The sequence below is a fragment of the Prionailurus viverrinus genome, chromosome F2 (genome assembly GCF_022837055.1).
Source record: "Prionailurus viverrinus isolate Anna chromosome F2, UM_Priviv_1.0, whole genome shotgun sequence".
Lineage (NCBI taxonomy): Eukaryota > Metazoa > Chordata > Mammalia > Carnivora > Felidae > Prionailurus > Prionailurus viverrinus.
In genome coordinates this window covers 12668972-12683607 of record NC_062578.1, presented here as the reverse complement: position 1 = coordinate 12683607, position 14636 = coordinate 12668972, and the positions used below count along the sequence as shown (strand labels likewise).

Here is a 14636-nt window from a genome sequence, read left to right as displayed (position 1 = left end):
TGTCTCCCCCTATGGTTATTCTCCTTATTTCTTGTACCATGAACACTGGACTGTCCCCTGAACAGGTTAGTGAGAATATTCGAGTCAGTGTATATGGCAGGCTTGCCCCTTTATTTATTTTTTTTTAATTTTTTTTCAACGTTTATTTATTTTTGGGACAGAGAGAGACAGAGCATGAACGGGGGAAGGGCAGAGAGAGAGGGAGACACAGAATCGGAAACAGGCTCCAGGCTCTGAGCCATCAGCCCAGAGCCCGACGCAGGGCCCGAACTCACGGACCGCGAGATCGTGACCTGGCTGAAGTTGGACGCTTAACCGACTGCGCCACCCAGGCGCCCCAACCCCTTTATTATCTCTAATGAAGGCAGGCATCTCAAATAAATGCTAGCATTCATGGAGCTTGCCTCAAAATTCTTCTTTGCACTGCAACCTAATTACACTTGACCCTTGAACAACACGGGGGTTAGGGGCACAGGTGAAAATCTGCATATAACTTTCAGCTTCCCCCAAATGTAACTACTAATAGCCTACTGTTGACCGGAAGCCTTGCTGATAACGTGGAGTCGATAAATACATATTTTGTGTGTTATATGGATTATGCACCGTATTCTTACAATAAAGTAAGCTGGAGAGAAGAAAATGTTATCTAGAAGCTCATAAGGGAGCGCCTGGGTGGCTCAGTCTAAGTGTCTGGTGCTTGGTTTCTGCTCAGGTCATGATCTCAGGATTCATGGCGTTGTGCCCTGCATCAGCCTCTGCACTGCCCACAAGGAGCCTGCTTGGAATTCTCTCCCATTTTTCTCTGCCCCTCCCCCACTCGTCCACTCTGTCCTCTCTCTCTCTCTCTCTCAAAATAATTAAATAAACTTTAAAAAAAAAGAAGCTCATACGGGAGAGAAAATACATTTATAGTACTGTACTGTATTTATTGGGAAAAAAAAATCCACGTATAAGTGGACCCGCACAGTTCAAAACTTGTGTTGTTCAAGGGTCAACTGTATTTAGATTTGTTATGTGGGGAAAGCCTATTTCTCGTCTCTAACATCAGCTTTAAAGCTATTCCATGGAGGTAAAATTAATAGGTTTGTAGCATTAGGTGATAAAAAGGGTTGTAAGGAATTATCTAGTCTAGTGTTGTCAAGTATAATTCCTGGACTAGCAAATCAAGATGACCTGAGAACTTGTTGGAAATGCTTTCTCACTCACCCACTCCCGCCAACCTACTGAATCAGACACTCCAAGGTCGAGACTCTGTAATCAGAGCCTTAATAAGCCCTCTGGTGATTTTTGTGGGTGATAAAGTGTAAGAACCACTACTCTAGAGTACTACTTCAAATATACCAGGAGTGTTCAGGAAACAATCCTATTGTGTTTTTGCTGATAAAGAACCTTAGGTGTACAGATGTTAAACCATTTTCCCAAGGTTATCCATGGAATTAGTTGCCAAACAGAAACAAACTCCTAGTAGCTACGTTGTATAGCAAGTAAAGACTTTGAATAAAACTTCTAATCTTCTACCTTAAATTTCTAAGCAAAACTTTTGCCATTTCTCAGCATCTTTTGGGTGCCACTCCTCCAACATTCTGAGTCTATGCAGTTCACGTGTAGCATCCTGAGAGGGCTCATAAACTGGTCTGGCCAACCAGACACAAGAGGTCACCTGTATCTGGAACTGTTGAAGACTTCCTTATCACTCTCAGGAGAAAGCCTGTCTGAGAATAAGGTCAGTACAGAGAAAAGGGTAACTAAGAGACAGTCAGAGAAGGAAAGACTGAGCTCTTAGAGCATTGTTGCAACTTTGCCTCCAGGACTAGCCAAATATGGAAGATAGAGTAGCCAGGAACTTTCCTGTTCTGTACGTGTCCCACGCCTGCATTTTTCTTTTGTTTGAGCCAGATTTGAGTTGCTGTTTCATTTCAGGAAACAAAGGGGCTCTGATTGATTTTTTTTTTTTTTTTTTGGAAATGTAGTATTATTTTAATGCCTACAGTTGAATCACCAGAGAATGTGGATGACAGGGCAAGGTTTTCCACACAGGTTCTTTCAACAGCTGGACTTCAAGACAGCTGAATACTGATTAACTCTGTGCCACTATGTCCCCTAGGACACCGACAGGACTAGAAACTCATAGGTAGTCCATATTTTTGCAAATATATAATATATTCAGCAGAGTCCCTGGATGGCCATTCCACTACTCGTTTCATAATAATGAAGGCAGAGATCTCTACATTGGTGCATTGAGAAATATTAACCTGGACCTAAACAATTCACAAGGGTCAATCTTTTGTCAAGACTGATCTGCCACGGCTGTGTGAAGGCCCTTAATATATTCTGCTGCTGAAAGTCCTGTCCAATGGAAGAGTAAGATGCAAAACTTCTTCCACTACCGTCTTCTTGCTCCCTCTCTTCCAGTTTCCTCTCTCCACCACCTGCTGTGGTCTCCGGGACGTATTTCTTGATAGAGTTTCTTGATAGAGATTTTTACACCGTCCTCGCCCTCAAACCAGGGCTCTCTAGATGCTCCTCCCACCATTACCCTCAAATGGTTTCCCTCCTTGAAGCCCCAGTCCCTTAGTTCCTGTCAGGAGATGAGCTCGGGATTCTTCTCACACCTCCCCATCTCCACCTCCCCTTTCTCTTTGGCGGACTCCTCTTCGTCCAACTTGTTCATTTACATTGCTCATCACTTGGGTTCTTTTCTCGGTCATTGTTCATCACTCTAGTTTTTCTCTGAATGATCTTTTCCTTTCCCATGATTTCAGACACCACCAATTCTATAGATCCGCCCTAGACCTTTCCCCTCAGCTCAGACTTCATATGAACCTTTCAAATATTTCCTGGGATCCTAAACTCACCATGTCCAACATTCCAATAATGCTCATTATCTCCCCACACCTGTCATTCCTGTCTGCATGATCTCATTGGTTGGCACCACAGGCCATCCTTCACCCTGGCTGCACACCTCAGCTTTTGCCTTGACTCCTCCACCACGTCCCATTCTCAAGCATCTAACCACCAAACGCTGCCTTAGTTTACTTCCTGTGTAGTTATCAAATCCCTTCCACCACCCCTACTTAGTCTTATTATTTCTTATTTGAATTACTGCACTTGTCTTTTAATTATTCTCCTGCCTTTGAATCTTCCCTGCTCATACCCACCAAATTGATCCCACGTGAATATAAATTTGTGTGGCCATTCTGCTTCAGTATATTCAGTGGCCCTCAATGTCTGCAGGGCACACAAGCTCCTTGCCTGGTCCTTGGTGCACTCCAGGAATACAAAATTAATTCCATTTCCCTCTCCTATTGAGTATATTTGCCTGTATGTCTTTGCCTGTATTATCCGCCACGCCTGAAATTCTCCCACCCTGCCTTCTCTTGGCTATTCTGCACTCAGCTGCTAAGAATCAGCTGATGTGTGCCCCTCCCAGGATGCCATTTCTAACACCTCTGGCGTGGGGTGGGATTTTATGAACCTGGTGCATATCCCCTTTCTGCGCGTGCTCATTGTGTCATCATTTGTTCATGGGTCTGCCTCTGCTTTGACCCATGACACCTTGAGAGCAGGGACTGCATCTGTTTACTTTTGTGACTGGCACAAAGTAAAGACTTAGTACCTGTTTCTTAAATGGGTGTATCAGAGCATTGGCTAGATCTATAATGCATGAAAGTCCAGAAAAACTATTTATCAAAAATATGCTAGAGATACGCCTATTTAATTAGAACTGTTTTAAATAGGTCATGCTGTTTGCCATCAGGATCACCAGAGTCTCATTAGCTCTAATTATCTTCCCGAGTTTAATTGATACTTAACAAGGTAGTGCATTAAAGGAGATATTTTATTCTTCTAATATTTCCATAGTAACATATTGCGCTATTGCAAATTCAGAATTACAGCTTTGTGGCTGAGAAGGTAAAAAATAGTTTGGAGGGAAAGTGTTCTTCAAATATACCAGGAGTGTTCAGGAAACATAAATTAAGAAACCTCTTGGCAAAGTAGAAATATCCTTTTCCTTCAATCTGTTTCTATCTAATATTCTTTAATACATGACAACTGCAAGGATCAATAAAAGACACCATAAATGCTATCGCTAAAGAGTCCTGCCAGATGAAAGAGGTGATTTTGACCCCATTAATCACCCAACTGCAAAAGCGTGCACAGTTGACTGTTTGGTGATAATGAAAAGGATCACACCACATGAATAGAAAGATACAGCATCTCAAGTACCACAGCCTGGACAGGTGACAACAATCTGGACCTAAGTCATTAACTAAGGCGAGCGAGGAGAGGGAGCTCCCTGTTCGGGGCCAGGGAACAGGTTGATGAGATCGCATTTTCCGGGATCCACACTGGCAGACCTGGGACAATGGAGAGCATACTCATTTAAATCCATACGTTAGAGGCACAGGAGCCCATGGATAAGGGCTGGTCTCTTCATTCTTTCCATAACACTCTATCATTCAGTGAGCACTGTCTGTGACGCTTAGTCCCAGGCACCTTTCACAGACAATCTACTTTTTACCATAAACCTTTGAGGTAGTACTGTTACGACACCACATTTTGCAGATGACGAAATTAAAATCTAGAATGATCAATGACATGCCTGAGGTCTTTAGGTGGCAGAACCAGGACTGAAACCCAAATAGTTAGAGTCGATGCCCACCTACATCAAAGTGTGATTGTACCAGCAACAGCATCCCTGGGAATGTTTTTGAAAGGTCAGTTCGTGAACTCTGCTCCAGATCTATGGACTCAGAAACACTGGGGATGAGATACAGTCGATGGGGTTTGTACCGAGCCCACCAGGGAAGTCTGACGCACTTGACGCAGAGATCCTATTATACTGTAATGCCATCTGTTACAGTAGTGTTTCTCCAACTTTAATGTGCATGCAGACCACTTACACATTAAAGAACCTGAAATGCAGATTCCGATTCAGTGGCCTGAGTTTCTGCATTTTTAACCAACTCCTGGTGATGCTGATATTGCCGACTTGTGGACTACACTTTGCATAATAAAGCCCTAGCAAGTAAGCTTCAGTAAGCCTGGCCAGCTCAGTTCTCTGCTGTAAATCCTGTTTAGTTAGAGAGTACCTGACCCACATTCTATGTGGAATGAATACACCGGGAGTCACTGTATCTGCATGTCTGCGTCATTGATGCTTGATACGGTGCAAATCTACTGCTAACTTGAAGTGCACTTGCCCAACCTGCCTTTCCAAATTTCTAACCACACTATCCATTCATTTGCCCCAGAGAACTTTCAGGTTGCCCATTGACTGGACAGACTTTTTACTTTTCTAGTCTTTTAGGCGAATAGGGCACTTGGGATACTCTAAAGGCAAGTGAGCGTGTCATATGTTTTAGAAAAGGGGTGAAAAAGTAGGATGTGGGAAGCGGGTAGAGAGACTGGACAAAGGTGGGAAGCAGTGTGACAAAAAGGGACACCCAGGAGAGAGATGATTTGCAGCTGGCCGAGCCTCTGAGCATTGCTCCAAATCCATTCTCACTTTTGGGCTAAGAGTTTGAAAAGCAGCGGACCTCCTTTTGCAGTACACTGGCTCAAAGCTTTGGGAGTTTGAGGAGGGAGGTGGAGGAAGGGAGATAACTCTATCGAAAACATTTGAACATTCTGAACGTTCAAAAATGTCCCCAGGTGTTGTAGCTGCTGCATTACAACCACGTTTGATGTAGGTGAGGGCAGAGTCCAACTATTCAGGCTTGGATCCTGGTTCTGCCATTTAAAGACCTCAGGCAAGCCATTGATCTCTCTAGATTTTAGTTTTGTCACCTGTAAAATGTGGTGTCATGACAGTATTACCTCATAGGTTTATGGTAGAAATTAAATGGTATGTGAAAAGTGGCTGGGGCAAAGTCAGTGTAAATCAAATATTTATAACAGTATAAGTCAAATATTTATAGTATTTATCATATAAATATTACAATACCATCCTTAACCACAACAAAACAGTCACACAGTAAGCCTTGAATGAAGAGTGAATGAATAGAAAAAGTGTCTGATTGGCCAGAGGAAAACGACCTAAGCCCAGAAATGAGGGGAAAAGAGAAGAAAGAATGAATGATGCCTGGCTCTCCTCCAGTGAATGAAAAGTAAGCTTCTTTAAACCCTTAACAAATGCCTGGGTCTTTAAGGGAATCAAACATTTTGTAAATAGCCTGCGGGACACAAGGCTACAGCTCTTCCCAAGTAAAACACTTCAGCCCAGTAAGCTCTTTATAAGTATCTGGGTTGGCTGAACATTGATAAATGCCGTGTGTTGATTGTAATGGCTGGGCCACAATGATTTACAAGAAATAATTCCAAAAATTGATTTTGGAGACATCACAAAACTCAAGAACAGGATTTCAGCGTGTTGCTCATTCTGCCAGAATTCCCCAGCAGAATTGAGAGTAACACTGAGCTGTATTAAAATGGTGGCATAAATATTACTTTAAGTTTGATTAAAATTTAAACAAGTTGTAATGAACAGATACATGGCTCTTTTAGACATTATTGACCGCATTTAAGAGATCAAACAACTGAGTGAGAGAAAATGACTTCCAGGCATTCTCAAAATTAGTATTTTAACTGAAGTTCTTTGAACTAATATTCATAGAATATTTATGTAACTGGGACAACTTAACATTCTAAACAATGACATTTCCTCAAAGCATTGCTGTGAAAGGAGGAATGTATAATACATACACTATTAGAATTTCATGACTGGCTGATACAGAGTAACTTTTGATCTAGAAATCTGATGATCCCTTAAAGAGCAGTCTTCTATAGAATTATTATTATAACTCACTAATTCAGCCTATGAAGCACATAACCAAAGTTCTACGCACAGACAATTCTTTGGATAATTGTTGTTAGAGGCAATATAATTACCTTTTTTTTCATTAAGGTTTTACTTTTTAGAGCAGTTTTAAGTTCATAGCAAAATTGAAGGAAAGGCACAGATATGGGAAATCCCATATATCCCCTGCTCACACACATATGTAGCTTCCCCCACTATCAGCACCCGCCCCCCAGAGTGGTGCATTTATTACAATTGATGAACCTACAGTGACGTATCATCATAATCCAAAGTCCATAATTTACATTACAGTTCACTCTTGGTATTGTCTGTTCTATGAATTTGGACAGATGTATGACAAGTGTCCATCATTATAGCATCACACAGCCTTTGTGCCCAGCCTGTTCATCCGGCCCCACCCCCCACCCCCACCCACAACTCCTGGGTACAACTGATCTTTTTACTGTCTCTATAGCTTTGCCTTTTCCAGAATGTCGTATAGTTGGAATCATGCAGTACGTAGCCTTTTGAGATTGACTTCTTCCACCTCATAATATCCATTTAAGTTTCCTCCATGTCTTTTCATGGTTTGACAGCTCAATTCTTTTTAGCACTAAATAATATTTCATTGTCTTGTATCACAGTTTATTTATCCATTCACCTACTGAATATCTTGGTGGCTTCCAAATTTGGGCAATTACGAATAAAATTGCTGAAAACATCTGTGTACATATAAGTTTTTTATTCCTTTGGTAAATACCAAGGAGTTTGATTACTGAATCGTATGGTTAAGAATATGTCTAATTTTATAAGAAGCGACCAAACTGTCTTCCAAAGTGGCTGCACCATTTTGCGCTCCTACCAGGATTGAATGAGAGTTTCTGTGGCTCCACATCCTTGAAAGGCTTTAGTGTTATTGGTGTTCCAGATATTAGCCTTTCTACTTAGGTGGACAGTGGTATCTCATTGCTGTTTTAATTTGCATTTCTCTGATGAATGTGATGTGGAGCATTCTTTTTTATTTTATTTGCCATCTATATGTTTTCTTTGGTGACGTGTTTATTCAGGTCTCCGGCCAATTTTTTAATTGGATTGTTCACTTTCTTATCGTTGAGTTTGAAGTGTTCTTTGTATATTTTGGATAGCAGTTCTTTATCACGTGTATCTTTGCAAATATTTTCTCCCAGTCTGACTTTTCTTCTTATCCTCTTGACACGGTCTTTTGCAGAGCAGAAGTCTTTAATTTTAATGAAGTCCAGCTTATCAATTATTTCTTTCATGGATTGTGCCTTTGGTGGTTTATCTAAAAAGTCATTGCCATAACCAAGGTCACAAAGGTTTTCTCCTATGTTATCTTATTAGATTTATATAGCTTTCAATTTTACACTTAGGTCTGTGATCCGTTCTGAGTTAGTTTTTGTGAAGAGTGTAACGTCTCTATCTAGATTCAGTTTTTTGCACATGACATGTCCCGTTCTAGCACAATTTGTTGAAAAGACTATCTCAGTTCCATTGTGCTGCCTTTTCTCCTTTATCAAGGATCAGTTGAATATATATAATTGCCTTTTGAGGCACAGGAATACAACTGGTAGGCCACTGATTTCCCTGCCCAGTGCCCATCACCTCAGTATTACTGGGTATTTCTTCCACTTTGGGTAGAATTGAGGACTTTATGTAACCAAGAAAAAAAAGCAGTTCAACACCTAGATTCCAAATAAAGGAAGCTCCTTGACATTCCATTACAGAATATTCCAAATATCTTTTGCTTCGTATTATGGTAGAAATTCTGATATACTGCCAGGCCTCATTCAGGACTGCGGAGTTATCCCCCAGTTGCTCGGGGATGTTGCTAGCAGAAAGCTGGCAGATAACAGTGCTCTCTGGGGCTTCGGCCGAAGAGAGTCACTTCGCCCAAACTCACAACCATTTCCCAGAGCAGCCTGTACCCAATGACTGAACAGTGTGGGAATATCAAAGTCCAACCCCTTGGCCCCAGTCAGGGAGAAATCTGAAGGGTCATCTCAGTCGCAACACCCGAGGCTTTCACGGGAAATGCCAGAATCCTAGCTTGACTTCTGCTGGCAAACATTCTTCCATAGCTTCCCTTCTACAGGGGTTGATCCCAAGATCACTCCCTGATGAACCTCATGCTAATCTCTGGCAGAGTCTGCTCCTCAAGGAACTCAACGCACAACAACTAGTAACCGAGGGTTGCGCTGAACAACTGTCTTTACAGAGAACTAAGAATGGAGGTAATAGGGCTAAAACTCAGGGTTTGGGGACTAGTGTGTTACGCAAGGTGTGGGATGACCAAAAACGATTCTAAATTCTCACTGCCTGAGCAGTGAGCCCCCACGCCCTCCTCCCTCCTCCCTGCGGTAGGCGTTGTATTACCTATGTGTGGTAATGCCCCCAGGGCCCCAAATTATCTAGGGTTTGAGCAGCAGGTAATCTGAGACAGTTCCTATAAATAGCCAAAACCCTAAACCAGATGGCCTAGCACGAAAGTGGTCTGATGATTCCTTCTGACAAGGCTGCTGTCTCACACCAACCCTACAAAGGCAGAACGGCAGAGAGAGCAAGGTCTCCTCACTGGAACACAGGATCTCCGTCCCCTGCAATTTCCCGCATGTCTAGCAGATACTCTAACCTCTTCAGGCCTCTCAGAGGGTGCAAGGGAAGAAGAACAGGGGCTTCCCTTCTCTCGCTGACTGGCCTCACCTCGAGTTCCCTTTCTCCACAACAGTCTATGCCTTTGCCCGTGTCAGCAGTATTGTAGAATTAATCTCGAATCTTCGTGGCTGGCAAATGGAGACCTGTATGAAATCCTCCTTTTACAAGGGTGACCACACGGGTATGAATGCTTTTCTTTGTTTTTTTTTTTGGTCAAGTTAGCTAACATACAGTGTAGTCTTGGCTTCAGGAATAGATTCCCATGATTCCTCACTTACATACAACACCCAGTGCTCATCCCAACAAGTGCCCTTGTCAGTGCCCATCACCCATTTTCCCCACCCCATTATCCCTCAGTTTGTTCTTTGTATTTGTGAGTCTCTTATGGTTTGCATCCCTCTCTGTTTGCATCTTACTTTTCTTTCCCTTCCCCCATGGTCTTCTGTTAAGTTCCTCAAATTCCACACACGAGTGAAATCATATGATATCTGTCTTTCTCTGGCTGACTTATTTCACTTAGCATAATACCAAAGGCATGAATTCTGCTCAGTACAAGTTCTGACTTTTTTGAAATGTCAAAGGAGCTAATGGCTACACTGTGGATAAAAACAATCCCTGCAATGAAGACAGATCACTGAGAGAGCCAGTAGAGGGGTGACCATGGTGTCTGAATGTCCCCTCAGAGAAAAGCCTGGAATGAGCCTCGGAGATAATCGCCTGGAGTGAGAAGTTGCCAGTGAATGGCCATATCTGACTGCCCTCTGTGGAACAAAAGCAGCACCTATCTGCAGTGGCCCTGAGGGAGTTTTCACAGTGGCCCAGACAACAGCTAGATGGTCCAGGGAGCCTGTATCCAAAATGGAGGAGCTACACCCATGCTTAGCTTCCCCTGGGACCATTGGCTTCCTTCTCCTAGCAGGAGAGACTGCACCTTCCTAAGGGTTCCAGGGATTCAGGGCCTGGGCAGGCAGAATTCCCAGAAAAATCTGCATTCCAATCCAGATTGCCTGACTCCAGACTGGCCTGATACTTACCCACCGTCAAAGGAGTTTACCTTGCTTTACATAAAGGGAGAGGAGTAAAGGGATTCAGGTCATTGTTCTGTGAGATGATGGGAGGAAGTACTTTTACTCCACTCTGACCTTGACCTCATGCATCTCCCTTCTCTCAGTAGAAGTTACTCCTTAACCAGAGCTATAGGAAGGATGTTGTGAAATTCATCCCAGGCCCTAGTCCAAGTAAAGGCCCAGATGGGACTCACCTTGCCCACAAAAGTTCACCTACTATTTCTCACAAAAACATCTTACAAGCTTATGTGTAGCCTTACCTTTTAAAACACATCACATGCATTAACTCAGTAAGACCCACATCAGCCCAGTGGAGTTGGCAAGGGACATATTATATAGTTCACACGTTTTAAGAAAGAAAAACTGGAATACAAGGTTGGATAAAGGACATTTCTTTCCTGATTTATGAAAAAAAAATCTTATAAATACATAGAGCTAGAATCACAGCTACTTACACATGTATTGGATTATCTTTTTTAAAACGGATAAAATTAAATGAAGCTTGTACTACCACAGAAAACCCTGGAAATATGGTCAGCATAATTATAGAGCATGAAATAAACTTTGCAGCTTCCTTTCAAACTCTTTTTGATAAAAGCTGTAAGGAGAGAGAGATCAGAGGTTCAGTGATTTGGATAAGAGGAGTCTGGAGAAAAGGAGTTAAAGCTGAGAGAAAGTGATCGATAGTATAGGGCAGACCAGTCTGTGATCGGGTTGGTTAAGGTAAGGCAGGACACTGCCTGTAGTCTAGAAATGCGAAAGCAACTTCCAAAACGTGTCCCCCGTACACTGCATGATACAGCCCCCCAGGATAACGTGGCATTAGTGGAAGAGGGTGTACTTGCTCCTCCTCTTCTGAAATGCCCGTTCTATTTCTCCTACCCTTGAAATAGGAAACCATTTCAATAAAATAAGATCCATTCAACAAACCTGTTTATCAGAGGCCTACGAGGTGCTAGAGATCTGTAGGAGGCCCGATACGAATAAGCCACAGTTCAAGAAACAGACCCATCAACCACCCATCACACTAGACGATGATGAGTGGTGGAAATGGGTCTCCTACTTTTGCACTTTGAAGAGCAAGGGTAATGGCTGCTGATCTGAGAATTAGCAAATATTTATTTTTCTACATAGCTTCATGTCACTGCCATCTTTGGGGAGGGTCACCGCATTGAGTCATTCTTCCTTCAAAATTAAGAAGGGACATGGGTTTTATCTGTGCTGATTCTGAACCTTCCCGAACTGTGCCTTTACTTTGTACTGTAATAGTGTTGTCACCAGAAAGCTACCCAGCAGTGCCCTTTGAGTTTGTTACTTTTCACAGAATCACTGGCTTTTAAAAGTAGAAGGAACCCCAAGACTGACTATCCCGACCTCCGTGCAGCACAAAACCCCCTTCCCCAAAGTCCTGACAACTGGTCACACAAACAGTAAGTAGAGTTTTGTCTGCTTCCTTTGTCTGCACTGACGTGGTTTACTTTAGTACAGACACTCAAGCACAGTGCATTCTGGGAAATGAGGGTCCACGGGGTGCATTTCCATAGTGCAACACTGTTTCTAGAAAGAGTGGAAGGCCCCCATGCCACCTCTACATAGGGCATGCTCATAGAGCAGATGTTTTCTAGTTTTAATTTTTGTGAACTCTCAGATGGATGAGGCTAAAACATCTCTGAGCTTTATTCATAATTGCTACAGTAGGTAATTTGTGCCTGTGGTAACAGTACTTTAGAGTTGTTAATGAAAACGAAGACTGACTTTAAAAAAAAAGCCTAACTCAGGCTGGAGTGAAAATATGGAGGAGTCACAGGTGAACTGCATCTAAGTTTTCCTTTCCTATTCCAAAGGACAAATATTACTTGGGTTGGAATAAGAAAAAAGTACACTGTCACACGGTCCCGTACTGTACGTCGGGTGAACATACCTGCAGCCCTTCGATAGCCAGTTTGAGGATTGAAGGTGTCAGTTTGGAGGCTTGTTTGAAGGAAAAATTACTCCAGTCTATGATTAAAATGAAGCCATTTATCTGCAGCTCTGGATCTTCGATAAGGACTTCCAGGGACAGCAGGATGGCACGGAGGATGTCTGTGAAGGAGTTCCTGGAGCCAAAGCACAAAGGGGAGACTGTGTGTGAGTATCAGCAGGCGATAGCACGTTGTGAGTAGAGGGCTGGTCGCCTCATGCCGCTGCTCCATAAGCCCAACCTGCAGGGTGATGCAGGTGTCCTGTATCCAAAGTGACCAAAAATACGTTTGCTAAACTTCAGAGGAACAACGTGGCAAGAGTCACAGGATGGGAGCCTCCCTCTGATACAACTGCATCAGCACCCCGAACTTTAAAGTTATTTCTCTTTAGCGTTTCCATTGGTTTCCATACTCTGTTTCTGGCACAAAACTGATTGCATTTCCCCGAAATGCATCCCGTACCCGTCTCTCTCCCTCGCAGAGCTCTGTCAGCTTCTAGGGCGAGGACTGGGCCATAATCTTAGTTGTATCCTCGACACCTAGCTCCTCAGTGAATCATCGCTGAACAAATAAGGTAAAAACTGCAATCAGAGGCACTTATTTTGATTAAATTCCTCATTGTTTTTGTATGCTTAAAATCTTGCTGAAAGTATAAAAACACCCATGCAATTGACGCTATTTCCTAGCTTCAGTTCTTGGTTAGAGAAAAATAAAGCAGGAAGCATAGCTTATTTTCATTGAGGGTTTGCAGAGTATGATTCAGGAGGGAAACCGCTCGGAGTACATCGGTAACTATGACAACAGGCAGACCGGCATGCCAACGAGAGCGACGTTCCCCAGTGTTGTATGTGTTCCTCCACGCCATATATTCCCATTCACCAGATGATTTTTGTGTGAGATAATTTGCAGACATGAGGAAGTTGATGGCAATTTCCTTCTGCTAATTCTTCCAACAAATTATCTGAGCTATATATAAATCAAAAATCTTAGAGAACCTGTGAATTCAGTGTCTGTCTTTTTTGATAAGTAGGAAAATGTAAGCTTGCATGGCAAGTGATGGCAAAATTCCGTATTTCAGGCTACTATTAAGATCAGAAGGCATCTCCTCTTGTGAAAGAAGTATGAAATGATCAGACTCTTGGGCATTTCAACCTGGTTCAAATTCTAACCAAGCCTAATGATTCCGGATGAGAAATCGGGAAGATTTCTAACAGTAAATCAGTGAGAATTTACTGAATGTCTATTAGAAGCTCAACATTGTGTTTCATACTTAAGATTATAAAATTATATGTTGTATTTCTATTTTCAAAGAGCACTTAATTTAGCTGGGGTGGGCTAGGAAATTATGGACATGAGTTGAAAGGATCAATAAAATTTGAGTCGTCAGGGAAGAGTTTGTGGAGAGATGAAGGCTTGGGATTAATCTTAAAGGATGGATAGGATTTTGATGATCGAGAGAAAGGGAAGCGAGATATTTCAGGAAAGATGGGTGACAATAATTGAAAAATGAAGATATACATATAGCCCATTCTGTTTCCATACAGTTCTTTCACTAAAAATTTCTTTCTTACATCAAGCTAAAATTTTCCTTCCCCAAATCTACCTATTGGGTGTAGTTCTGCTACAAAAGAAAACACCTCAGGTCTTCCATATTGCATACCTTCAACTCTGCAAACATGATGATCATGATGCCCCATGTAATCTCTAGATTAAAAAAAATATTAGTAACTTTAACCGTTTCTCATAGGAAAGGGTGTTTAATACTCCCCTCATCATTATTGTTTTCTTTCAGATGTGTTCTCTTTTAACGTTAAGAGCTGTCAGATTCCTATTAATGTAGGATAGGTTTTCATCAGGACTTTTTGTTTTTGCATCCACATCAAACATTAAATGAAGACCAAAGTCCTTTTCAGGCATACAGCTTTATGTTATATGTATGTATGTATGGTTGGTTGGTTCAGTCAGTAGAGCAGTCAGTTGGTTCAGTCAGTTGGTTCAGTCAGTAGAGCACGTGCCTCTTGATCTTGGGGTCGTGAGTTTGAGCCCCATGTTGGGTGTAGAGAGTAGTTAAAAATAAAATCTTAAAAAAACAATACAGCTTTGTATTCGGGAGAAACATTGCTTTAAGGGGAGCAT

At 42.2% G+C, this 14636-nt stretch overlaps 1 protein-coding gene across 2 annotated transcripts in view; it reads right to left on the bottom strand.

Moving 5' to 3' along the window:
• The window catches only part of CLVS1 (clavesin 1), a 181636-nt gene that overhangs the window by 75593 nt on the left and 91407 nt on the right, over nucleotides 1-14636 (bottom strand). For both annotated transcript variants that reach the window (XR_007148471.1, XM_047841785.1), the window contains exon 3: nucleotides 12461-12635. Coding sequence is in view for 1 of the 2 variants with exons in the window: in XM_047841785.1 (XP_047697741.1) it covers nucleotides 12461-12635 (175 nt within the window). In the remaining variant the exon portion in view is untranslated. The remainder of the gene's footprint in view (nucleotides 1-12460; nucleotides 12636-14636) is intronic.